The 26902-nt window shown below is 40.8% G+C and overlaps 1 protein-coding gene across 1 annotated transcript in view; it reads right to left on the bottom strand.

Annotated features, from left to right (window-relative positions):
* Positions 1-301: 301 nt before the first annotated feature.
* kif13a (kinesin family member 13A) overlaps positions 302-26902 on the bottom strand; it is a 31617-nt gene continuing 5016 nt past the window's right edge. The window contains exons 3-45 of the mRNA XM_079560659.1: positions 23629-23641; positions 21714-21774; positions 21026-21118; positions 19763-19943; positions 19096-19183; positions 18221-18355; positions 17902-18014; positions 17723-17834; positions 17440-17652; positions 16562-16672; positions 16350-16484; positions 15322-15452; positions 15107-15193; positions 14854-15029; positions 13926-14145; positions 13602-13764; positions 13315-13458; positions 13095-13244; positions 12837-13001; positions 12573-12746; positions 12175-12326; positions 11972-12104; positions 11756-11902; positions 11528-11560; positions 10771-10870; positions 10564-10690; positions 10397-10452; positions 10194-10318; positions 9938-10114; positions 9775-9867; positions 9545-9697; positions 9394-9471; positions 9238-9291; positions 8940-9027; positions 8710-8861; positions 7773-7919; positions 6307-7453; positions 6097-6227; positions 4249-4393; positions 3934-4115; positions 3404-3527; positions 3231-3285; positions 302-738 (exon numbers count right to left, since the gene is read on the bottom strand). Of these exons, the coding sequence (XP_079416785.1) occupies positions 333-738; positions 3231-3285; positions 3404-3527; positions 3934-4115; positions 4249-4393; positions 6097-6227; positions 6307-7453; positions 7773-7919; positions 8710-8861; positions 8940-9027; positions 9238-9291; positions 9394-9471; positions 9545-9697; positions 9775-9867; positions 9938-10114; positions 10194-10318; positions 10397-10452; positions 10564-10690; positions 10771-10870; positions 11528-11560; positions 11756-11902; positions 11972-12104; positions 12175-12326; positions 12573-12746; positions 12837-13001; positions 13095-13244; positions 13315-13458; positions 13602-13764; positions 13926-14145; positions 14854-15029; positions 15107-15193; positions 15322-15452; positions 16350-16484; positions 16562-16672; positions 17440-17652; positions 17723-17834; positions 17902-18014; positions 18221-18355; positions 19096-19183; positions 19763-19943; positions 21026-21118; positions 21714-21774; positions 23629-23641 (6670 nt within the window). The 3' untranslated portion in view covers positions 302-332. The remainder of the gene's footprint in view (positions 739-3230; positions 3286-3403; positions 3528-3933; positions 4116-4248; positions 4394-6096; positions 6228-6306; positions 7454-7772; positions 7920-8709; positions 8862-8939; positions 9028-9237; positions 9292-9393; positions 9472-9544; positions 9698-9774; positions 9868-9937; positions 10115-10193; positions 10319-10396; positions 10453-10563; positions 10691-10770; positions 10871-11527; positions 11561-11755; positions 11903-11971; positions 12105-12174; positions 12327-12572; positions 12747-12836; positions 13002-13094; positions 13245-13314; positions 13459-13601; positions 13765-13925; positions 14146-14853; positions 15030-15106; positions 15194-15321; positions 15453-16349; positions 16485-16561; positions 16673-17439; positions 17653-17722; positions 17835-17901; positions 18015-18220; positions 18356-19095; positions 19184-19762; positions 19944-21025; positions 21119-21713; positions 21775-23628; positions 23642-26902) is intronic.

Below are 26902 nucleotides of genomic sequence, written 5' to 3'. Positions count from 1 at the left end.
TGAAACCTGTAATGAGAAATATTAAATGCTTACGTTTAGTGCCTGATTCTTAAGACATTCAGGCATCCGGAATTTATTTTAAATTCCACAACTTAGTTCAGCAGTTTGAGTCAACAGGACTCGTAATCAAATAATTTACTATCAGTAAATAAATATTAAATATTTTACACATGCGCTAGAGATGCAATACTGCTCCCAACCAAGTAAAACGTTCAGTGACTCCATTGTCTTCATGTCCTTTAACATTTTGGTTGAAAGAGGGACATAACCTGTCCCATTTTTCTCCCACTTAGTTTCCTTACTCTATGTTCCATTGAGGCAGAATTGTTCTTTTACTGTATGCGGTCGGACTGAAGTTGCTGGGGCTGGTACTGGCTGAATGCTGCTGTAGCCCCAGGTGTGGCTGCGGTGGCCAGTGGCTGCTGCACAGCGTATCCGTAGCCGGCTGTCGTCATGTAGCTGGTCGGAGCGGGGGACGCTGCATATGGATACTCATAAGCTGCAGCAGCTGCAGCCGCGGCAGTGGCAGCCGCAGAGTACTGGGCATACGCTCCAGTGTAGTCCAGATATGGAGAAGTGGCAGCAGCAGCTGAGGCTGTGGCAGCGCTGGACTGGACATGAGGGATGACCACACTTGGTTGGACAAAGGCCTGAGGGTAGACATAGTGCGCAGGAATCCTGTGGGACACATCAGCACTTAGTGTCAAAGCAATGTCAGAGGTGGTTTTTAATCCCTCCCTGAAACTAAACCGGTGAAAACTGAAAAATCAGGCGCCACAATACGTCAATCCAGTCCCCAGTTTGACACAGCAAAACCATTCATTAAGAGTGAAAACCCCTACCTAGAAAATGAAAAAGTTAGGGAAGCGGCAAAACAACAAAGAAACAGCAGCTTTTTAAAACAGAAGCACCTTAAATCTGTGACATAGTAGGCCATTAAGAGGAGCACAGGCAAAACCTGATCCCCACAGTATCACGCCAACTGTCTTTGACAAAATGCCGACTGCACGACAACCACAACAGATCAAACATTAAAAGGAAAAATAAAGTGGATCTTTCATTGTCCACACGCTGTCAAACCAACTGCAAACATACAGACATGCCCACACATGTTAAAATTCCCATCTAAAAAACAAAACAACAAAAAACACTTTAAAAAGAAAAGTCCTGTCTGAGAGGGCCAATAGAGGGCAGTTATAGCCAGTTCCTTGCAATGCAGTCAGTGGCGCAGACGCTTTCTATCTTAGTGCAACAAGTTCCTGCTTGGTTGGATTGGAAATAAAGAACACCACAGTGCCATATAGTTAGAAACACAAAAGCAGAGGGCTTACATTAAAGTATGTATTATTTATAATAGCAAACAGTCCGAGAATAAACTGGTATTTCATGGACAAACTACCAATAAAAGTATGGGTGTGCGATTTGCCAAAAAGTAAAACCACACCTCACTTGGATATATTCATGTGAAAATGGTCATCTTAACGGTAGTTCTTTGGCTTCTGGCAGATATGCACCCCCTCACAAACAGACACATGCCAACTTGACTGACAAGGGAGGCTGCAAGCATGCTATTTTCACTCCCCTTGTCATCCAAAGGACAAGTTGATCTCCTTCAGTAACACATGACACAACACTCCTCATCTGTAATGGCCTGCTATATCACTAACAGTATACCTTTGTGGTATTTTCTTCATAATCAGGTTAGAGGAGGCTTCGCTAAAGAAAGAGCTGTGGCTATAGACGCAGTGCTCTTGTTTCAAAGTGTGTAACAGGAGCTCATTTGCATCATGTATTATGCAAAGTGTGATACAAAGTTTCAAGGCTTTATAAGAACAAAAGACATGTATAATTTAGATGGGAGCGCTTAATCCGAATACTTTTTATTTTCAAATCTGCGCTAGATGAAAGTCAGGGGTGTGAACATTTTGTAAGAGCTAAATAAAAGTGCTCTGTAAATCACCGGGACACATGGGTGATCCCTTCAGCGCGACCAGCCGATTTGACCGGCGCATGGCTCGGCCCACCTGTTGTCCACAGCCCAGTGGCTGTCTGTGCCATACATTATTAACAGCACTGAGTGACTCCTATTTTCCATCTGAATTTGAGAGGCCTTAGAGATCACTGGAGCCAACAGCTGCTGCATGGCCGCCTTAGATCTCTGCAGATCTCTCCAGTGAACTTTTGCGTCTGCCTATATTTAAACAATGATTAAATGATTATAGGACTTCTGTTTATTGCACGAATAAATAACACATTCATGCTCATGTCTAAAATTATCCAACTTGGCTTTACACCTAAATTAACCTATCACGCACCATTGTAGTATTAAGTGATTGTTTTTTTTCATTGTACTTTTATATTTCTCTATTTCTCTCTTATGTTTTCAATCTACTAACTCGAAATTGTAATGGTGTTAATAATCTACGTGTCGCTCAAATATAAAGCATCAAGTAAAAGCAATGGGTTAATTCTAAGAAACACACCATCATTGGTAAGAAACAAAAGGAACTCCCACATGCAAGCCACTTTTGTTTTGTTGCAGGGGACAGCTTCTTCAGAAAAGAAAATATACAGGGTGAGATTAGAGGCTGAGGCCCCACTTTTACAACAAAACACAATCGATGTAATTTTAACTGAACGCATTTGGGGGGGTGGGGAGAAAAGAATGAATTCCAAGCTAAAGCTCAAATCAATTATTTAAAAGGGAAAGAGAAACAACATCTCAAAGCAGCTACATCTGCCTTGAAAACACAGTAAATATGGCCCAGTGACCCAGCCTCCCCACTGCAAATAGAAATAAGCACACAAGTTAAACTGAACACCACTTCATACCGAAAACAATGCACACACCAATCTATGAACTATAGGAAAACTGAAAAAGACTCCCATGCAACTAGTCACCATTTCAGTGCGTTTGTATGTATACAGGTAAGACTTTAGCGCTCAATGTGGCTCAGCTATTCCTCAAATCACCAAGTCCCTTCATCAGCTATTTTAACCGCTACCGAGCCTGCCAGATCAGAGAGAGACAGACAGTCATGAAGAAAATCGGGTTGTACACTGAGGGCAGAAACAATCTTTGACAATGACAATTATCGCCGAGCACATGTGAGGCGCATGTCAACATTCAAATTCTGGTGTTTGGCTAAATGAGAAAGATTCAATGGTTATTATTGAAGTTTGAACTTTTAAAAAAAACATTGTATTTAATGTATTATTCTGTGACTTACCCGTAAGGTCTTTGGATAAATGCGGGGTGGATTTGAGGGACGCCAAATGCAAAACCTAAAACAAAACCACATTGATATTAGGCAAACCGCTATGTTACTGTGAATAGGTAATGGTCATTGCACTGAGACTATATTGTAATATTATAGTACTGAGAATGATGATCCACACCAACCTGGCTGTATGACCCTGGGTTTAGCCCCCAAATAGGCCAAATTCACATTGGCTTTTCTTCCATCTATAATGGGGTTGGGGTCTTTGCATGCTCGGTCAGCAGAGGCCCTGTCTGCCATTGTTACCTGCAAAGAAAATTAAGATCTGGGTCATAAAGACATAATCAACACCTGCACAGAGAAGAACAGTGAAGAACACACAAAAAAAGCATTGAAATACCATTTGAACTTGACACTAAACAAGACAGTGGGAATGGCTTCATCAGGTGACACTCAGACTCTGCAACTCTGGTCTGATTTAGGGACCATTTTATTTAGTTCTCTTATGGGTCAGAGCTACTTTATTCATAGTTAAGTCCTTGGCATAGCTGAGTTAGTCAAGGCCTGATTCAAACCACATTTATCGACTCATACAACAAGATGTTTCAAAGGTTGCCTGATGTGAAGAGTCTGAGAACCACAGTGTTCAGGCTCAAATATCAGGCTCACATAGCGTTCCTATACTTCAAACAACAATATAATGGGAACTTACAAATCCATAACCTCTAGATTTCCCCGTCTGTCGATCCGTGATCACTACCGCTTCCTCGATGTCCCCAAACACCTCAAAATATTTTCTGAGACTTGAGTCGGTGGTGTGATAAGGGAGGCCGCCTACGAAGATCTTGGTGAAGGTGGTGTCTTTCTGTGCCGAGTGCATGATGCCAAGGGAATAATTGACAAAAAGTTGTGAAAAGTATAAAAAAGTAAAGGAAAAAGTATTAGAGGGTGAAAAAAAAAAAAGACAGTGATGATTTAAAGGGCGAGTGTGGAGGTCAGTCCCCGCGGCCGCAGAGTGGGTTGTGACTGGGCAGAGGAGAGGAGCGCGCGGACACCTGTTGCTGTTTGACGCCGCTGGAGGTTTCCCAGTTGTCTGTCACTGATCGTAGCTCCACCCAAATCCAGGACAGGACCACCGGGTTGGGCTCGGCCTGCCAACTGTCCCACAGCTGCTAAAACAGCGCCAGGACATCGTGTTCACCCCTGGGGGCCTCCAACATCATTCACCTCAAAATAAATTCAAATTTTAAGAATTTAAAATCAACATTATGTATCATCAAACAGGATGGTAGAAGAAACTTTTTATTGTATTTGTTTATTTTACAAGCCACTATAGCATTGTTTATAAAAGTGCATTAAATTTAATTCAATGGCTCTAAATATTAAACCAACCCGGGTTGTTTCCCTGGCCGTACTGAACACACAGAGCCAGGATGGTAGAAGAAACTTATTTTGAAATAACCTCTCACGATTATATTAATTCACATGCCTGTGCTGTTTGTTTGTTTGTTGAGTCAACTGATCTTGTTTTCAAGGGGCCATAAAATCTGATCCTAGACAGACTATATTCTTGTCCAAGGACATTTTCACCCGCCTTGTGGCAATGGTCTCTGTTGATAATGTATGCTGAGTGCTGATATCTTCTTAAGAGATCACTCTAATACAAAAAAACAAACACCGAAATTTTAAATGTTCTATTCAGAAACATGTGATACAATATAAATACAATACTGTACAATATAATAGTGTAAATATTATCTTCAAATACATTAATGTACAACCCATTTCAGGGTGAGCAGCTTTCTTCATTAAAGTCTCATGTTGCTTTCATTTAATGGAAATACAGTTTTTCCACGGTTCATAACTTCCATAAAAATATATTCTTTTAATATCCTTTTCAATTCTCACAATAATACTTGATGTAAGAGTACCATTTACACATGTAACCACATACATGAGTCTGTTACAGATAAACGAAAACACAATCACAGAAATGATTTTTGTCAATTTTCAGAAAAATGGATAAGTAAAACCTTTGGGCGTCAGGAGATCCACAGGACTTTAGTGTGAAGAGAAGCTCAGTTAAGTGCTTGTGACATATGCTGTCACTAAGACACAAGTGTCAGTTTTACAAAACCATGACCCAGTAAGGCATCAGTATATCCAGGCTTATTGTTCATCAAATAAGATGCCGTACAAAAGTTCTGGCACCTACAGTCTTCTACACAGTCCATTATGAAAGACAGTGAGCTTTCTGCAATTCTTTCCAGTGCAAGCATCAAAAAGGACGGGGATTTAATCCACCACAGTATAATACAGTACTTCCATAGGATTGTTACCCAACTGCAGTCAAAGTTAACACTTTTCAGATACATGGTATGTGGCAATACCCCTGCAGATATGGCACAAAGCTTTACACAGAGTTATTATAAGCTTCTATGTTAGTACACTATCAAAATAACAGCAGATAGAACTATAGTTCTTTGGTAGCCCCTGATAACTTATGTTGATGTAGTATATATAGCAATGTTTAAAAGCAGTAGTACATTCTTTTATTTTTTGCAAATGTTTGTTTTAAGTGTGATATAAAAATAGTTTTTAAATGTTCCAAAGTTGCAGTTAGTCCATAAGCACCCACAGGTTAAAATTATATTTGCTATAAAAAATATAGCTGTATAAACTTATAAGGCATGTGCATAGCATTTGTTGTGAACAAAATCTTGAATATAACTTCAATAAAAGCACAAGCACTCTGCTTTTGAAAAGCAAATATCACCAGAGTGAAAGAGGAGAGGGAGTCTTACTCAAGTCAGTCTGATATTTGATCTAAAAGCCAACTCTCTTCCGTTCCTTTTGGGAGAGTCGTTTGGTCCTATCTGATTATAGTCTGGAGCTCGGCTTCTGAGGATGGCTGCCCTCTGCTGAGACGCGATGGCTTCACAAAGACACCGTGGCCCGGGGGACACCGGAAGTAAACTCTGCCCTGGACAGTCCCATTGTGCTTACCTGTAAAAGAATTTTAACAACATAAATATGTGCAAGCATCTAATCATGATCATGAACATATTGTTTTATACAGACTCACCAACTGCTAAGTCCAGCTTGACACCGATCCAGATCCCCTTGGCAAATTCCACACCCCCGACATAGTGGACTGTACCTCTCCTCTTCCCCACCCACACTTGTTCTCCGGGGGCCATCCAGTCCGGCAGTTGGACTGGACTGCTCTCGTCTCCACTGGAGTCTCCTGAAGGCTCAGCGCTGCTGGGGTTTGGACTAGGACATGGACTTCCATGAGGCAAGTCTCCCTGTGCAGGCTCACAGATTGGAGGTTGTCCTCCTCCTCCAAGTGGAGAGGGACCATAAGGCGGTGGAATAGATGATTTTAGCAGCTGAGATGGTGGCACCGTTGCAGAGGACAGTATTACACTCTGGACAGGGCCTTTGTCCGACAAGGATACCACACTGTCGTCTGATGTATCAGTCATGTTTGAGCAGGACACTTCTGTGTGCTGAGGCTTAGCACTTAAAATCTTTTCCATCTCTTTAGAGACAGTACTTGTTGTCTTACTGACACACGCTTTTACGTTTGCATTTATAATAGTTTTATTCACCGTGTCACACTTCTCTGTATATGGGATTAAATCCTCTCCGGGGCCATCATCAGCACCTTTAAAGTCAGTGAACTCCAGGCTGGCATTGTACAGTGTACAGTTTTGAGGCATTACTAGCTCCTTGTCTGTGCAATTAGTGACACTGATGGGCGAGGAGACAGCCAGCACTTCAGGATTACAATTTACTGTTTCAGTGGAAAGAAGCTGGTGCTCTGTGTCTCCTGTTATACATACACTTTTGCTGCAGATTTTTCCAGAGGAGGCCAGAGTGTCACAGACATCTCTGGAGGAGCTGTTGATATGGTCAGAGCTCTCACTGGTACTGAAAGGCATGTCTGACAGTGTGGCATTAGAGGCACTGTGAGAGAAGTAGCCACTTGTGCAGCTGCTGGTCGTAGGGCTTCTTGATGCTTGTCTTTCTCCACTTCCACCTTCACACCGGGTTTCTCTCATGTCTAAATGAGCAGATAATTGCCCTTCTTCTTGGCAATGTAGAGTGGCATTATAAATATCAAAGTTTGCAAAGTCTTCTGGGATGTAGCTCTGGCAGAGTTCCTGAGGTGGTTCCTGGTCCAACTTTTTTACATCAACAACAGTATCTTCATCCTCCGAGTCCTGCTGTTGAAATCAAGAGCAGCAGCAAAAGTCAAAGTACTATTTTAATATGCAGTTAAAGTAAAAGACAGAACGTGAACAATGCAAGAAGTTATGTTTGATCATTGACACGTTATATCCTGACATATTGTATATGACTTTGTCCTTTTAAAAAGCTAAATAAATGGAGAAAGTTAATTAGTGATACAACATGCATGTCGTAGATGTTTACTTACACATCTAAGAGCATTTTTTTGGTAAAATATTCCTTCCAATGTCTCACTTATGAACATCGGTAGGATTTTTGACGTTAGAGCTGAGCATGTGATGTCTGCAGACTTACAGTGGTGTTGTATGGCTTGCTGCTGCAAGTGGAGGGAGGGATGGAGGAGGTGGCAGACGTGCAGTGGCTTTCACTGCCTGCCCGCGGCCGGGGCCCGGGGCAGGGAGAGTGGAGCTGTGCAGTGCTGTCCACATATGAGCGCATGCTCTGCAGATGGGTCAGAATAACAGCACACTCTTCACACATACAGCATGCAATGAGACTAGGCAGGCCAGTTAGTAAGAGTCATGCAAGTTAAATGCAACACATTTAAACAATGTAACCTCAAGTATTACAGTGTCACTGTTGTGTTTTTAGGTTCATGCCACCACAATAACGCTTCACATTTCACTTGAACTTAAAGCATGGTAATCCAATAATTTTCTTATACTAGAGTAAAATTAATTTGGCACCATAGATCTGCATTGTCAACAATGACATTTGCAACAGAAAAACAGATCATGTGTGCTGTTGTGTGTAAAAATATAGCACATTTTCCTCCAGCGAGGCAAAATTTCCAGTGTTAGCGTTGGTGGGACGACTCTACTCTGCCTGGCTATGAACTCCAGCTGAGCCGAGATAATTTACTCACATGAGCAATCGGGATGTTCGTGAGAGAAAAAAAAGTATTACGGTAACAGCTGAGAGATTTTCCTGAACAACTATGACGTTCACGGTTTGTTTCAGGTAGTACAGCATTAAGTATATGCAAGATTAGCTTGGACATTTAAATATCAATGGGTTTAAATGTCTATCAAGCTTATACAGTGGCCTTAACAACAGGTGTAGTAGTAGAAGTTTATCAGAAAGCCATGCCAGTCACTCAATAGTTACTGGGACAGTAGTCTTTTTTGACATTTTGGTTTCATAATTTAATACATGGAAATGTAAGTTAAGGGTGGAGATAAATGATGAAAACTGTTTGTGAAGCGCAATAACCTTACTGCACTTCACTTACCTCTTGTCCCAACAATGGACGATATTCCAGAGATTTCTTCACCTTCGTCTCCTCTTTGACGGGCAGCAAAGACTTGAGGAACTTACTGGACTGAGGGGTCAAAGCTTTAAATGGACTAGAAGTAAAAAAGCTGGGACTTTCTGCAACTGCCCCTGTGTTAAAACAATATCACAATAAAAACATGAAGTTTGACTTGCACAGCGGCACATGTTTAAATTCTGGTACTTTACCTTGATTATCCTTCTCTTTTATAGGTGTTGTGAATATGAGGCCATCCTGAGTATTGCAGTCTGAGCTGTCAGCACAGTCAGAGTGTCCCTGAGTCAACAGAAAGATTCAATCATTGTTGGAAGAGTGATCAACATGATACACATTGGACACACTTCCTGTATCAAATTTACCCAGCGTCTTGGTGCTATTTAGTGTGTTAGGGGAATTAGGGGAAACCCTGCGGCTTCCTTATGCTACAAAAGTACTGATACATACAAATATCATACAAATCAAGAAAGTAGAAAGGTGTATCCTTACCTTAAACTCCTCATCGTCAGCACAAACAGTGAGGTCAGATTTGCTACACGATGTCTGCAAACCAAAATTGTATTATTTATTTTAAAAAAATGTCTGATTTGCATAAAACAAACAATAATTGCGTAAACAATTATTGTGTAGGTGTAAATATATTACATGCTGTACGTTTGGTGTGCTGATGCTCCTTCGTAAGTGTCTACTCTTTGCGGCAAGAGCTTCCTTCACTGTCACAGCCTGAAAAGCAGTCAAAATATATACAATTATTTTCTTTACAGCGTGGTGTGTGTGTGGCGTGGGAAAGTGTTACCTGTCGAAGTCTCTCGAGACTCAAAATGTTCTCCACCTCCAGAATCCCCCTGGTGTATTTCTCTATGTAGGTTTCACCATCTTGACTTTCCTCATTGTCTCCACGGGCTGCCATAAGGGCCAGTGTTTCCCTCTCCTCTGGCTCCTCTGAGGCCTGAAGACAAGATTAAATGTAAGTGGCTCAAGTTCAATTGCTTCAAATCAAACAAATTATCAAAAGCACTTGAAAACCTTCGGTATGTTTGAGACAATCTCATAAGTTACGCCACAGGAGTAAAGCGTGTTCCTCAAAGACATTCTGCGCTTCAGGCTTTGTGTAAAACTCTGAAAGAAAACACTAAAATTAAAAATGTAAAACTGTGTGGTGGCCTGTGTTTCATGACTGTATTTTCACCTGTTTGTTGTAAATGTTGACCGCAATTCTCTTGCGGACGACCAGCTCCATTGAGGCAGGGTGGCTGAGCTGCACAGTGGCTTTGATGATCAGGTAGATGCGCTCATTTTGACACGTGACCCGGTTCAGATGTACTGAATCATGGATGGATGAGTCCCAGGAGCACACAGCTAAAATCTGGCAAGAGAGAATTACACATTTGCTCTAATAGATATCTGTCGCCACCAGTAGAGGGCGGTAAAGTCAAATGTTTTACCTCCTCGTCACTGTGCCTGATGATGGGGAGGTAGTAGAACTGGCTTCCATGCTCTTTAGGAAGAATGGAGTTAACACCAGCAGCATGTGGACCAGCAAGCTGTTCATTTACTGTCAAATTATCAGCTGCACAGAAGATATATCAACAAACAAGGTAGAGAAAACTGTCAGATACTACACATTGGTCTTTAAGTATTGACTCACCATTTAGGTCCAAAAAGAGAACAGGAATATGAGCTTCCATTCCTGCAGGTGGGAACCTTCAAGCACAAGATGTTAAGATAAACATTTTAGATTGTTGTGATCAGGAAGTGATGAACAATTAATATGTAGTTATCTGTACTATATCCAGTGTTAGTCAAAGGTCTTACCAGTCAGCAGGGGCTCCAGGAATACCACTACCAGGCGCAGGCACCAAAACAGCATTTCTCTCCTCAGTCAGGCCAACCCACTGCTCGACCAACCGAGCTTCACGCTCAATGTCCTCCTCTGATTTTTCTAAACAGAAATGTAAAAACTAAGTCTAAGAGAAAAAAGTAAGCCTTGAACTTCAGCCCATCCACAGGCTGATGACATACCATGCTTGTTCATGATTTTCTTGATTTGATCATCGAGATATTCTCTCCTCTTGATCAGGGCCTCGGACCATCGCTCTCGAACACAGTTAAGATCTTCTTCCTGCAATGATATATAGTACCCTCAATCAGTGTCAGCTGAATTTACAGGCAGACCAATTTCAACTGGGGACAGCCAAGTTTAAGAAAAGAGCCATGAAAACTCAAACAAGATGTCAAGTTAAAAAATAACCCAAGTTTCCAAAGCTATCTTTGAACCAACCACTGAATATTATCAATTAAAAGTGGAGAAACAAATAGAAGGCAAATCATTTTAGCCCTTAGGCCCCATTTATCCTGGTCTTCTTGACACCAAACTATAATTATCAATCTAAATCAGTTGCGTCACACTGTGTAAAAGCTTGCTGACTTTTGCACATATGCATTTCCACCATGCAAAATGTGAGAATTCATGCAGCCATGCAGGGTCCTTGTGATTCATTGTTGAGTGGCAGATAGCATTAGTGAAACAAGGGAGTAAGCAGCACACAACAGTTCAGTACTTGGTTTATATTTTGTGAGGAATGGCTGGTGTTTCAGATACAGTAAGTACGCAGTTAGGAAACATCTACATGTGCAGATGGAATTAAATAAGGCACTCTATAAGTTGGCAGAGGCACTGCCAACAGCCTTTTGCTCAGCAACCAAACAAGCCTCAAACACGATTGGTTTATTTCTCTCATGCTGTAGCGTAGCCTAAGGAAGGAGTAGCAACTAGTACCTGATAACTATCCATATCGTCTTCAGCCTCTCTCTGGTAAGAGAACACACTTGTTTAAGAAAGTGGATAAGATGAGCCAAAAGATTTTTTTTTAAAGTTCCCAGATCAAATATACGATTAAAACCTCCTTTGTTACCCAATAGGAAAATTGCATTGTTGCAAAAGCGAAGTACAGGAACTGCAGAAAAAATCTAAAAAAATAATACCCATAACTCAACATTCAATCACCTGGTAGCTGTCGAGGGGTCTCTGTAGCTTTGTGGACCGGGCAGACACACAGCCGATGGAGACAGACAGCACAGCTTCTACGAGCAGAGGAAGAGTGCCAGAGTTCTGAACGGGCTTCACACACACCTGAAGCCTCCTGGAGTGTCCCTATGGAAACAAGCCAGTCAACTTTAATATCCATACCAGCAGTAGTGAACATTTTCAGAATATTGCTACCTGTCGCAGCTGGAACACTCCTCCAGTGCTGATGTCTTTAGCAGGAATCAGCTCCACAGATGAGTACTCTCCCTGCTCGTTCAACTCCTGAATGGACGTCCACAGCTCAATTCTGCGTGACACTTCTCTCCACCTTAGAGATGCCACGTTATGTCAACAAACTTTTAATAGGGACAGGTTTGAGTGCAAAACAAAACATGTACCTGTCTCTAAGTGTCTGAGTTTTGGCTTCAAGTCCATCGAGCTCCCAGGGGGAATGCCCACTCCCAGCACAGCGATGGCCCCACACTTCTATGGTTAATGCCCCATCTGATATAAACTCGAGGAACTCGTCTGTCACATGCACCAAGTAGTCCTGGACAAAAATATGAGCCATGTAGGAACAAAGAATTCAGTGACAAATGTAACATTTAATGAATTTCAAAACTATTTTGAATGCATCATTGTTGGGTAGTCAAGATTGGAGTTTTAACTCATGAACTCATGTTAACACATGATGAAGTCATAATGAATGCATTAATTCATGTACCCTTATTATAAAACGTCACCAGGAAATTCATATGCTTTAATTATCAGTCTCTTACACCCGATGTAAGTTTACCTTTGAGTGATCAAAGTGCACGGTGAATTGTGCATCTGGGCTTCGGGGCAAGTGTCTGTCTGGGCTGACCATGGGAGGGGCCACAGTGGGCTCTCCTTGTTCCCAAAATGTGTACTGACAGAACACAAAATTTGACAAGTTGAAAGGCAAACCAGTGGCCTCTCTGACACGAACCTGTGGAAAACAAACAAGACAGAATGTACTCACTGTCTCTAACAATTAATGTCCTAAAATGCACAGTGGGTTATAATGAAAAACACTCACCCTGCAGGTCAGTCTCTTTGCCATGTGAACAATCTCTCCATTTGTATCCATGACCTCAAAGCAGGTACTTTCACTAGAGTTTTCTGACCAGTCGTCTCCCCCAGCGAGGCGCTCTGGTAAAGCTCCACTGACCCTCATTATTTCTATGTGCAGCCTCCCAGCTACCTGTGGCATTTAGCACAAAGGAGCATGTGACGGACAAGTGAATGTACTGTATGTTCAGTTTGTTTTCTTTTCTTATGAGACAAATAACCTTACCTCTCCTTGTTGGCTTATGATGGGCACAGCATACTGAAGTTTAACGTCATGAAAAAGGCACTCGAGGAAGATGTTGGCGACTCCTATCAAGTTGTGATTCTCTTGTGCCTCATAAAATGGATCAGAGTATTTTCCGTTTGGCTTTGTACACTGTAAATTATAACAACAAAACAATGTATTCATCAATTTGTTATTTCGCCTTAATATTTACATTGTTTACCTTCTCAACTGTGCCGTCCTTCCAGTCCCTGTAGTGGTCCCTCATGTCCACCAGTTTATTCTCAAGCTTTTCAATAGTCCACACTTGGGTTCCTTTCCCTTTCCTCCGCACCTGAATGGCTGGTTCGCTTACTATGGCTCCATGCTATATGAAAATTATAACCAACAATTGATGAAAACAAGGCGACAATCAATAACATGTCCGTTGTGATTAATAAAATAACAAGTCTTATAATGAGCCAAGTCACTGACGATACAATAAAGCATTTCTGACATACAGTATCTTACCTTGCGATTAGCACTAAGGTTAGTTGCAGGAATTTGAAGGGTGACTTGGTAGTCCGTCAGTTTCTTCATATCCTCAGCTAAAAAGTTGGCTTCTTGCACTAAAGCGTTGGCTTTCACAACTTGTTCTTGAAGCCGAGAAAGACTTTGACGAAAGAGCTCATCCCTGTAATTAGCACAAAATAACAGGAGTAAAGTGGTCATTTCTTTCTATCTATCTTTCTAAAAATCATTATTCTTTTTAGATCCACCAGTCCTCATTTAATATTAAAACCACTACGACTAAAGAGAGCAGAGAATGTGTTATTAAGTCCATTGGTCATTCACCTCTCCTCTGTCCACAGCCGGAGCTTGCTGTGCTGCGCAGGCGTTGGGAACATCAGGCGGTCGCTGCTGCTGCGATGGTGCTGCAGTGTTTTTTCAGGGGACAGCTGTTGCCGTAGCGACTCAAGCTCTCGTTCATACATCATCTTCTGTTCCTCCAGAGCCGTCCTCTTCTCCTCCAGGTACTGCTTCTCCAGCACCTGCACCACATTCTGCGTCGGGTCTGAACACACACAGAGCCGTTATAACTCTCAGAACAACTTTAGCAGAAAATCACTTTTCTGTTGGACTTGGTGTTTGTTTTGTCAGCACCAGTATAATCTATACCTAGTTTCCAGCATAAAACAGATTAGACCAAAAAGAAAGTCGCCACAAAAAAAGGTCTGACGCACTAACGCCTTTAGCTTTGATAACAGCACGTATTTGCTGTGGCATTGTTTAAATAAGCCAGTGTTGCATTAAGGTCTTGTATTGATGATGAGAGAGTGTAACCTCTGCTTTCTCCAGTAAATCCCAAAGATTCTAAATGGGGTTAAGACTCGTTGTTGGCCAATCCATGTGTGAAAATGATGCCTCATGCTCCCTGAAACACTCTGTCACAATGTGAGCCCAATCAATCTTGGCTTTGTCATCTTTGAAGGCAAGAAGAAATCCATTGATGAAATAACCTGTGGTCATTAAGGATGTTCGGGAAGTCAGCTGATCTCATTCTTTGAGCACAAAGTGTTGCTGAACTTAGACCTTACCCACTGCAGCAACCCCAATTCATAACAGTTAAATCAGTTAAATCCAGACATTTGAAAGAAATGCACAGAAAGAATATTTTTTTTCGGTACCAGTAGCATTGTCTTTCCCTCAATTTTTTTCCCCCAAATTCAACCATACATGGCTTGAATTTCTAGGACACACAACAAAAGATGAAAGGTAGTACCGTTGTTCCCCAGGGTCTTCATGATGACCTCCATCTGCGCAAACTCATAGCTGTAGTCCTGCTCTGACGACGCCTCACTGGCAGTTTCCACGTCCATTTCAATAAAACTCTCTCTTGGAGACGCTCTCTCCAGGTCTTTCAAACGGTCGCGCCTTTTTCGTTTTGGGAGATTTATCCTATGATTCAATACTGTATTAATATCACATTGTACATACTACATACATATAAGTACTTGGAAGGCCATGTGCAGTACCTGAAAAAATGGTTGTTGCCCCATAATATCCGATCTCCATGCCACAGGTGCACCAAGCAGTCAATAGTCGTCCCGTTTACACAGGTTCTTAAAATGTTGAAAAGATGAAAAGGGAAGCAAAAAATCCAAAGAAGGTTATTGAATTTGTGAGAGGTGCTTGTCTCTTTATGTGAAATACTTCTAGTTGGTCAGTAGATGGAGTTGTGGCTGCTCACCTGGCGTTCTCAATGGGCATGAGAGTGACATCACAGTCTGGGCTCAGCTCCAAAACACAGTGCTCAGGCTGGATCCCGATGCCGAAGAGCTGAATGTCCTGAGAGGTGTCTGCTCCTACACGTGTGCGGTCCTATAAGCAAGATGAGAGGTAAATATTAGTATTATAGCCGTACTGCGCAACGTTTTACCCAATGCAAAGAATATATTAAGAAGCATTCATTTAGTTACTAGTTCTTTTAATTGTAACTGTTTGGCTGACCATTGAGAGTATGTTTGGCATCGCTGACAAGGTTTGTACAGCAGCATTTTGCAACAGTTCTACTTCAAACGTTGCACCATGTGGCTTTAATGTTCACCTCCAAATTTTGGCTGGAATCCAAAACTGTACCCATTTGCAAAAAGCATTGTGTGTCTGAGGGAATGAGCATTTCGGATGTTGTGTAAATCGATTAAACTGATGCATTAGAAATTTTGAGAGTGCTCTGAAAAAAAAAAGCCATAAAATGAAATCTCAAATTAAGTAAGAAACCACATTACAAGAAAGGAGAATACATGAAAAACCCCTGTGTCTGACATTGCGTTGTTAAATAAGAGGGCGTTGTTAAACAAACATCCCGACTTCTGGAGGATGTCCGACCCTGCAGAGAAATAACGCTCTTCACAGTCGGCCACAGTCATTCCGCACTGAGATGCAAAAGCAGGACAAAGGCCTGTTGTTCTGCAGACTGTACAGCCTCGTTTCTCACATAGCTCGGCACAAACTATCTTTATTTCTGCAATTTTAAAGAATTGGTCTTCCCCGTTTACTTTTTCTCTGATTGAAAAGGCCTCAAGGAAGAGTGTGATTCTGTTTTCTGGTTCAAGATAACAATTAAGTTCCCTCACCAAACAAATCAGTGGACCCTTAGCCTTTTAAAAACTTTCAATATTTCATCATTTCAATGTTCTTGCATGCTATGAAAACAATAACTCTTTGCAAGACCGAAAAGTCAATAGTTGTTGATAATTAAACATCATTTTCACATACCTTCAGATAGTAGACCAGGAGTTCGTTCAGGGCCGGGTCCGCGTTAAGATTGACCAGGAACGACTTGTCTTCACCCACTTTAATCCCAGACGTTTCAAGTGAGATGCCCATGCTCTCCAGCTGCTTTTGACGCTCCTGTTGGAACAAAAATCCACCATATAAAATAAATGCAGACGCAAAACTCATATTTATAATATATAATCACTGCATACAGTTGCAATCTCTTCTGTCTTTCGTAATTTTTCTTCCCAGGTCACCGTCATCTCCTGAATGAGTTTCTCAGACTCTTGCAGTTTCTCCTTTAGTTCCGGAGCCTTCAGGGACTGCAAGAAAGAAGTCAGGAAAGTGCAATAATTTTTTTTTTGAAAGCTATTACAGTTTATTACAGGACTGTCATTTTCGAACACATCCAGGAGCATGAATACTGAGAAAAAACTGAGAAAACTGTGAAATATAAGCTGCTAAACTAACATAAGCATTACATGCATGTCAGGGCATGTTTGTAGAGGTCTATTCAACAGGTTAGTAGGTTTTACACATGATTAGGGATGGGTACTACCAGAAACCATCAAAAGTAGGTACCGAAAAAAAATGCTGTTGGTCCAGGGACAGCATTAAAGGAAGTGACAGTTGTTTCAGCTCAAATAAATTATTTTTTCCTAATTTTTCCCCCTATTTTCTCCCAATTTTTCCCATTTTAATATTTTCCCTATTTCCCCCATTTAAAAAAAAAAAATTCCTTCCCAATTTATTCCCATTGTTTTCCTTATTTTTTTGCCCCATTTTTTTTTTACACTATTGGAGATTAACCCAATATTGTAAATTGGCAGATCTTCCAAACATCATAGTTCTGTTTTCTGGTTCTAGATGGCAAATATTTTAGCATAGGTGTCCAAGTATCGTTAAAAGTATCGAAAATACACATGATGAGACCCCATGGAGACAGGATATTTTGGTCTCTGCAGAAGACATTTGGCCACATATAGTATTGAAGTTTTTGTTATTTCCTGACAAAAACAAATAGCTAGTTTGATTTGATAACTCTACAGAAAAATTAATGAATATGGATGAAGCGATAAAATGCACTCACCTCAGCTTGAGTGAGCTGATCTTTGAGTTTTTCCACCTCCTCCCTGAGTTCCCTGATAATGCGAGCATTGGGGTCTTCGTTTACCACAGCATGGTTGACGATTCTCTTGGCACGGTCAGCGTAACGCAAAGTTGACAGAGTCTCCTCATAGTTATCGGCTGCTGGACTCACAGTGGCTATCATGGCTGTCTTACTGTTGCCCCCGAGATTGTCCTGAAAGAAGGGATTGAAATGTGTGTCAAGTCCAGACAACAATTTTCAGAAATTGTGGAAAAATATTAACCTTGAGGAGCCAGGTAAGCACTGAATCTCTGTAAGGCACAAACTTAGCCTTCCCCTTTCCGGTGGACTGATCGGCCAGGGCAGAAATGACACATCCTAAAGTAGTAAGCGACCTGGCAACGCACAACATCATTAGCTTTCAAGTAGTATGATTTTTGAATTAATTATTCTTAGACTTACTTGTTGATATTGCTGCCCTCTTTAAGTCTCTCCCCGGCAGCTCCAGTCTTGGACACCCTCTCACTTCCCGCAAGGTCGACCAAACTCATCTTGCTCACCTTCTCCCCTGAGTTCTGTTCAGGATAAATTGAGCAGTGTCACCGAAACAAAATGGTGCAAAGACATACACCTCATTTATCCAACAATATTTTTTATAAAGTAAAAATCATAAAGAGAGGAACTGTAGTGAGAAGCTCAGGTGCAGATTTTTAATTACTTGACATTGATTATTTTGCAGGTCTTTGCTCAGTGTCACCGATACATTCACGCATTCACTCACCCCAGACTGAAGGTCGTACAGCGTCTGTGTGACAATAATACTGAAGACACCGTGGGATCGACTGCTCTCCTCGTTCATGTTGGTGGCTGCTACGGTCCGAGACTTGTTCCCCTCCGACATCAAAATCTCAATGTCCTGAACAAACGGTGCGTAATTAGAGAACACAAAGTGCTATTGTTCCCAGTTACCGGTTATTGTTTTACATCTAATCGAACAAAAAATGTTCAGCAATTTAAGAACTGCTTTTTGTGTAGATAAAGACAAAGTGCATTTTCTAACTCAATTATAAATGTGCACCCAGAGGAAATGAGTTGAACCGAGCACATGATGAAAACACAACAGTGACAAAAAAGTGACAAAACCGGGCAGGAAAAGCAACAATAACACAATAAAAAGCGGCAAAAAAACGCTACAAATTAATGACAAAAAACTGACAATAAATGACAAAAACATATAATAATGAAAACACAAGAAAGCGACAAAAAGAAACGAAAAAATGACAAAAAAGCAACAAAAATGAAAAAGAAAGTGGCGACCACACACCAAAAAAAAATCTTAGCTAATTTTTGTAGGTCTTAGCTTTCAAATGAGACATTACTCTAGCCTATAGGCTATAAGGGGGGTGGGAGGAGCCTATTTTGTGTGAATACCAGGAAGTGAAACTACTGGAAATTTTGCTTTTGTATTTGATCAATATTGCATTTTCTCACCAACAAAGTGTAGATATTGATAAAGATGTGTATGAGATTCATAGTAAGTATTTGCATAAAGCATAACACCACCTCTTCAACAAAAGAAAAGGTAAAAAAGACAACACATACTAACACTAGTATCTAATAATATGTACTGTATTTAGTCAGATGTGAAAATCGTACCTCAAAACTGGTCACAGCCAGCTGCGACAAGCCGTCCACATATGGTCCTAGAACTTTGTGCTCCCGTACTTTCAATGACTGCCTGCTCCTGGGAATACAAAGCATAGAAGATATATTGACTACACATTCAATAAAGCAATGTTTTATCTATGTTTAAGCCAGTCACAGTAACAGTAATGTGCTTGTTGCCACTGCCTCTTCACTGTAGTCTTTGTCCTGAACTTAAGATTCTCTGATTGTTCTTCTGTCACAGCTTCACTCAAACATGGCCCTGAGCGCTCTCTTCATCTCACCCTCCTGACCATAAAACAAAGAATGCAGCAGTGACACAAGATGATGCTCACAGGAAATGAACAGGCAGCAGCACTTTCTGTTACTATTGCAATTTGCCTCCATCCTGTTTTAAATAACACGACAAAACAAAACACAAAGATAACTTGTTAAGAATAACCAGGAAAGTCCATTTCTCCTTTTCCTAAATATAAGTCAATGAACATTATTTATTTTGACAGCTTGGGCAGTAATAGTAGTGGTAGACATTGAAATAAATAAGAAATTTGTTATACTGTTTATATATGGATTAAAAAAGAAATGCCACCAAAAACAAATCAACTACCGGCAAAGGCTTTTTTTAATAATTCACCCCAACAGTCTAGAAAACCCTTACCCTTTGGGATCCAACAGATCGCGGACTTTTTCATTGTAGATCTCCATGTAGGAAACCTCCACCTTAAAGTTATGGGCTTCGTTCTCCTCTTTGTGCACCCTCTCAAAGAGCGAACAACAAAGTCTTGGGATGAGACCTGGCTGCTCGCTGTTCCCCATCATGGAAAAGGATTTGCCTGATCCTGTGTGCAGAAAACATAATCCTGAGTTCACATAAAACGTAGTACTATGTTGACAACGATACGATAAAACTATGAGACAGAGGAATTTTGTTGAAGGCTAAATGAGATTTATAATAAAACCCTTTTTCTTCCACAACAGGATGAAAGGTCAAGTAGTTAACTTCAACTGATGTGAAAAACAAAAGTGTAAAGATTTTAAAGAGGCAACAAAAATGCCAGACTGCTTGTTCTTTGTGATCGGACTTCACCGGGTGTTCAAAACGTACAGTGCCGGTCAAAAGTTTGGAAACGCTTTTTTATGTATTGTTTTTTTTATTTATACATTGTAGAGGCATTATGAATGAACACATATAGGACTGGGTACCGTTGGTTTTCAATACCGATACCTTAGCGATACTTATGTTAAATTATTTGTCATATAGAACCATAAAACAGATTAATATTATTAATAAAGGAATAAATGAACATTATTAAATAATGTCAATTTATTTCTTTTCCTTCCATTTAATTTCTTTTGCATTTGTATCATTTGTATCAAGAAACTTCCTTCCAATTTTCCACCATTTTTAACCAATTTTTTAAATGTTTGTTTCCTTAAATTTCTCTTTTTTCTTCTTATTTTTAAATGTATTTTTCCCCAAATTTCACATTGTTCCCTTTTTTTCCCCCAACTTTTTCTTTCTATTTTCCCCCCCAATTTTATTCAAAATGTACCCCAATTCTTTAACTTGTTTCTCCCAATTTTTCCCTTTTTTTTTTTTACATGTTTTTCAAAATTTATTAGCAATTTATTCCAAATTTTGCCCCAAATTTTCCCTGTTTAAAAACAAAAAACAAAAACTTGTATTTGACTTTTTTTTCTTTTAAACTTTGATGAGCAACAGCATCAAAGCTTGAATATAAAGATTTTATATATTTATTTTTGGCATCTACTTTCGATTTTCTTTTCTATTTTTTCAATACCAGTAGAAAAAAAAGAGAGAAAGAAAAGTCAGTACATTAAGAGTGTTTCCAAACTTTTGACCGGTGCTGTACGTCCTTACATCAAAAAAAGAAATATTGATTAAAACCAGCTGTTTCACCTGTTTGTCCATAGGCAAAAATACAGGCGTTGTATCCCTGGAATGCATTTTCAAGTATCCCCTCTCCCAGGCACTTGAACACCACCTCTTGACCTTTGAGAACAAGAAAAGGAACATCACCATGGTGACTATCATAAACAATCCGCTCGTCGTTTCATTCAGATGACACAGCAGTGATCACAACGCAGAGTCTGACCATTTGGTATCGGGGAGTGTATAGAAGACGATATGAGTGAGGACAGACTGTTATACTTGCTCAGGACATCTGTTAAATGAGATAAATACAACCTCGGCCCTGGTTCTTTGAGGCTTCACTGAGGGGCAGGAGTAACATTTACATCACAAATTGTTCCAATGTTTCAGAAAAGCTGCTCCGCATTACGAATAATAGCCTGCTCGGTGTGTACCTGTTTTAGCATGTTATACAACGTATTGAAATGCAAATCAGGGTTCAAATATGTGACAGTTAGATATTCATGTATGCACATAAAGATGAAGACTTATTATAAGGCTTTTTTTCTTTCTTTTTTATTGAATATACTTAAAATGTCGCTACTTGTGTGGGGTCAATTGAGTATCTGTTTTAGAATTATGTAAAACAAGGGCTCGGGTCAGTACGGGTCTGCAGTACAAAGCTCTGAATGTTCTTAAAATGGGACATGATCTGAGTTGAGCAGCAGTGACTCACCGGCATATTTAGGAACATTGGACTCATCCATCGACCAGAAACAATGGTCAAAAGCAAACACCTGCAAATATACAGAAAACGTCTTAACACACACATGTAAATGGTTGCAATTAACAGACTATACAAGCTTCAATGATGTCATAAAATAATCATCATTTTCATGGGCTTATTGAGTTTGAATCCCAAATCTAATCACTATCACAGAGAAATCTTCTGTTCTTTTCCCCTCTTTTTAAATTTTAAGAAAACGACATACCCCTTAGGGTGGAACCAGGTTAATCTGCCAAACTGGAAGGGTGCGTTCTTTCAAAGTGCTGCTTGTAAGGGCTATGTGTAATGTTCTGCCCAAATGCACAGCTAACTCGGCCATGTGCTGTCATAGTGGCTGGAGCTAAATGAATTCATAAATCAGGGTCAGTGCTCTGCAGAAGAAATTCCAACACCCAGTGACCCCCGTCTCCAAGGAAACCAGACTGAAGCCGGTCACAGTGGTGCAAGCTGGCTCTGAGCCTTCTGCACTGGTGTACGCATACACACACACACGCACACACACACACAGGACACAGGCAGAGAGACTCCCATTGTCTGAGGGACACCTGCATGAGCTGCCACCAACACAAGGAGGTTCTCTAACCACTGACTTCATAACTAGCAGGTACCAGAGATGCTAAATCCCATCCTTGCACTATAAAAACATGTCATCAAACCGCAACAAGCTTTGGGAATTCAGTCAGTATGGTTTTGGAAAACTATCAAATAAATGCAATTCTGCTGTTCTGTGGTTACAATTAGAATAGCGATGTCCAGGAGCATTAACAATTGATAGCTATTTAATATGAACAACTAAACTAATATAAAACACTTTTCAGAGGTCCTTTTGGGACATGTCTGTAGAGGTCTAAATAACAGAGTTAAGCAGGTTCTATGCATAAAACCATATGCAGACATGGTAGTGAGGATATTGCCAAAATAACTACAGTCTTAGCGATTTTCCCATTGCAACCATACAGATTGCGATTTGAAGACTGATTATTACTAATCCAGATGAACACATAACACTGTGACGCAGTGATGCAGTATATCTGACATCTATCTATGTCCTCTTATGCCACCGCATGATTGTGTTTTTATATTGTGTTTTTTGTGCTGCACTTTGGTCAATGTTGTTTTTAAGTGCTGTTTTTTAGTGTGTTAAAAATAAAGTGGATTGGATCGGTTCTATTTTCTGCAAATCTGCAATCTAATGTAATTCTATGGACTTAGCTGCTGCTTGCAGCTGTGAACATGACAAATTGTTTCTCATAACTTAGTTTAATGATATAGGTTTTGGGCTGCATTGCATTTACTACACACTATTATCCACATACCAAGAGTCTCGTAAGGTAACTCGAGTGAAGAAGTCCCCTAAAAACCTCAAGGCTGATGTCTGTGTGAAATATAGCGATCGTCAGTGCGTTGTCGGGACAGGAAGCAGGGGGTCCAGGCCAACAATGCAGCTTTACTGTGCACAAACACGGCCCCAGTGTCAGCCTCATCCCTCTCTCTTTTGTGGAGGTCCTACTGCACTGACACATTCACACGGACGTCCAGCTCCCGCTGACTGAGCAAACTACTCACACTCCTTCAATCATGTTCTTACACAGCAGCCCAGGAGCACGGAGTAACTTCACCACTTCAAAAGACTTGGGGAGAATGTGTACTTCCTTTGTTCTAAGCTGCTAAATGTCATAAATTAAACTTGTTTGATAGACCCATCCTGATCTGAGAGAGACTGGACTAAGAGCACCAGTGCGCAGAAGAAACCCATCCGTTCTGGGAATTGAACCAGAGACCTCATTTGTGTGAGCCATGAGTGCTAATCACCATGCACCCTGAAAGAAAAAACGTCACGTAAAATGTAAAGTAATGTGCATACCTTCGGCTGTTTCCTGGGAGCAGTCATCCGTCGTAAACAGAAGAAAACCATAAGGGAAGAGAAAGGAAAACATGAAGCAAATAGTCTATTATAACAGTTTATTTTACACTTTTACATTTGTATCTGCTCTGGGCTTATCCCCCACACCACCCGCTTCTGTATTCATTCATTCACCCGCCGCAGTGGCACTTCCTGGCGGTATGTATTGGTGTATGGCTGTGATTATGTTGATAATTGGAGCAGTGGAGCATGAAGAAGAGAGTAGATTTAGGATTCAATGTCCCACTGACTTTGTTGAGTAAATAGCTCTTGTCAGTGGACTTAACAGAGAGGCCGGGCTGGGGAAACTGCACTCAGCGACACCAGCCGCCGCAAGTGGACACGAATAACTGATAGATGAAAACTTATAAACTTATTATCAATATATAATGAAGCATTCACACTATCAAAATCATCATACACATTTTTTTTCCGAACTATCTGTCCCATCAAACAGCAAGGACTTCCTTCAAAGATAAAACACAATCTTCACGACTGAGATCTGGCATGTACAGACTATTGACTGTGCTTTAGTTCAGTGCTTTGAGAGTGAAGAGTGAATCAACAGATCATTGGTGCTGGCCCTGTGACTGTGACTCAGGGTTAATCAGAGAAACTCGAACTGGTGCGGTCGCATGAATGTGTGACATAAACGGTATGGCGCGTCACATAAAGACACTACAGAGGGGCAGCAGACAGTGAGGCTCATATCTGCGACTTCCCCAAAGGCCTTCCAAGCTATTTTCAGACAGTACAGTTACATGTTCACCATAGTGACTTAGTAAACAACACATGCCAATGAGGCTCTGAAGAGAAACACAGATCAGATCACTCATGTTGCCACCTGGGAAAGAACTGTTTTTTTTTTTCACTTTCAATCCTTTCTCAGGCCTGCTCTGCTCACATGTTTAAATTATCCTCTTTAAAATGTATTAGGCCTGAGTTCTCCCACTGCTTTGACATAATCTTTCTAATCTGCCAACAAATATGTGTTCAGTTAAACACTACGCTGTTCATCTACAGACGCTCACATTTGTACGGTATTAGTTCAGTGTTCACATTACTGCATTGGTCTCTACAAACAGTCCTCCTGTTGTTTCATATGCGCCGGTTACACTTGTGTGTGAATCACATGTGGCACAGAAATGCCAGCACACATCATATGCTTTCTCTAACAGGAGCAAGAAGGCATTAGGCTGTGGGCGACTAATAACTGTGCCATCAAGCGCACTGTCACAGCCCTGTGCCTTCAGCGACTTGGGTTTGTGCCTCCCAGTTGGTGCATGTGCCACATAACTGCAGTGTTTCAGACTGAACACCCCCACCCCACATCCTCTTACTGACCTACTGCACATTAAACATGTCTGTCCATTTGAAATCGGTCATCACTGATAATTACGTATAATTGATATTCACAATATCATTTCACACATATCTCCATGTTGTGAGAAATGTTTTTCAGTTGGAAAATATGTTAAACAAACATACTGTAGACCTGCTAAAATATGGGGGTTGGTCTCTACTGTATTAGACTTGTGTTATCTGAAGCTGCTGAGCCACAGGGAGTGGGAGAGCAGTGGAATCCCCCTTGTGGTTTTGCAGCAGGATTAAGGCCAGGGGGTTATTATGCCACTGAAATCAGCACTCTACCCGCGCAGAGAGCAACCCTCCAGATTACACTGTCGGTCATCTCCCCAATGATTCACCAAGTGACAAATCCACATAACTTACTTTTTAGATAAGAAAGTAGTATTCGTAAATTCTATCCCAAAACAATGCTCTTTCTGAATGAGTATCATATAAAAGAATAGACAGGCCCCGCAGTGAGCGGTGCTGTCAGGGTGACCAGGTGTTGGGTTGCAGCGCACTGCGCTCAAAGCGAACATCTCAAATGCTCTGTTAGCAGAGGGCATGCTCTTCTACACCCACTCACAGCAGAGGTCACAGGCACAGGACTGAGCCCGAGTTCATGGTCGAGGTCAGTGCCACTAACCATGTCAGGTTACAGCAAAACATTACAACGTTTCCAAATACTTGAGTAATGAGTACTGTGTTTGTGACACATCCCTGGACAAAGGTCACATGACCAAAAATCATAACTCTAGTAACTAATGGTTTTGTCAATCTGTGTATGCTGAAAGTATTACATTTATCATCTATTATAAGCCTTTTGAAATTCTTCTTTAGGCAGTCACCATAACCTTTTTGTTTCTTAGCCTCAGCTGTGGTTGAGACTTGGTTTATGAGTCAAATGTAAAAAGTCAGGGGCACCTCTGCCATCTTAAAACAGCTTTTAGCAGAACACAGAGGCTCAGACTTCTCTGCGAAGTTTCCATAACAAAATGTATGATGTACCCAATTATATCATTTAATCCTGGCTGGTATTTCTGCCACCACAGTGCTAAGTTTTGAGACTCTGCTCACAGCTCCAGGTTAATTCTGTTTTCAGTGTCAAGCCACAACAACGTGCATGTCCTTTTGTCAGTTAGGTGAAAGCCCTCGCAAACCAAATGAAATGTCACCTTCACATGCCCACATGCCCTCTGATCTGACCCTGATTATCTCTGCAACAGAAAGTAAAAATACTAACTAAAAGGCACCACATTTTTTGAGAATGTGTTTTGGGGAGTGCAACAAAAACCATACAGTAACAGTACACCCAGAGGAGCACTCAGGGGCTCATCATACTCATCGCTCACTGACTGTCAAGCTGCAGAAACAACAACCACACGACCACTTGGTCAACACTTGCTGTGGAAGACAAGGGGGTTGAGTAAAGGGACTTACTGTTAATCTTTAAAAGGTTTTTACCTAATTTCTCATTATTATTATTTTATAACAAAGACAAATTAATATGTTTTTTAAGAATATGGTTCATGTTTCAAAAACATAATCAAATTAAACAACGCTTTCCAAACTGGAACAATTCACTTCCAAATTCACTCTGAACATTGAGCAGTTCCTGCAGACATGTCCACGAGTACAAAGCACCATGGTCATCTTTGAGATTGACCGTATTTAATCACTAATTGATTAAAATTCTATCTGTCCCCAGCACACAGTTCTCCGTTAACAAACACGATACACTATGGAGCTATTGTGCTTTATTACAGGGGGGGAAAGAGTTAAGTATGTCAGGACTCCTGAAGCTGTGCAGCGATGATGAGACTGAAAATCTGAGTTGACAAGACCCTTCTTCTGAAATATGAGACATCTAACAGTAATTAAACTCAGC

Source organism: Gobius niger (genome assembly GCF_951799975.1).
Source record: "Gobius niger genome assembly, chromosome: 8".
Lineage (NCBI taxonomy): Eukaryota > Metazoa > Chordata > Actinopteri > Gobiiformes > Gobiidae > Gobius > Gobius niger.
The sequence above is the reverse complement of the archived record's forward strand: the minus strand, read 5'-3'. Positions and strand labels throughout refer to the sequence as shown.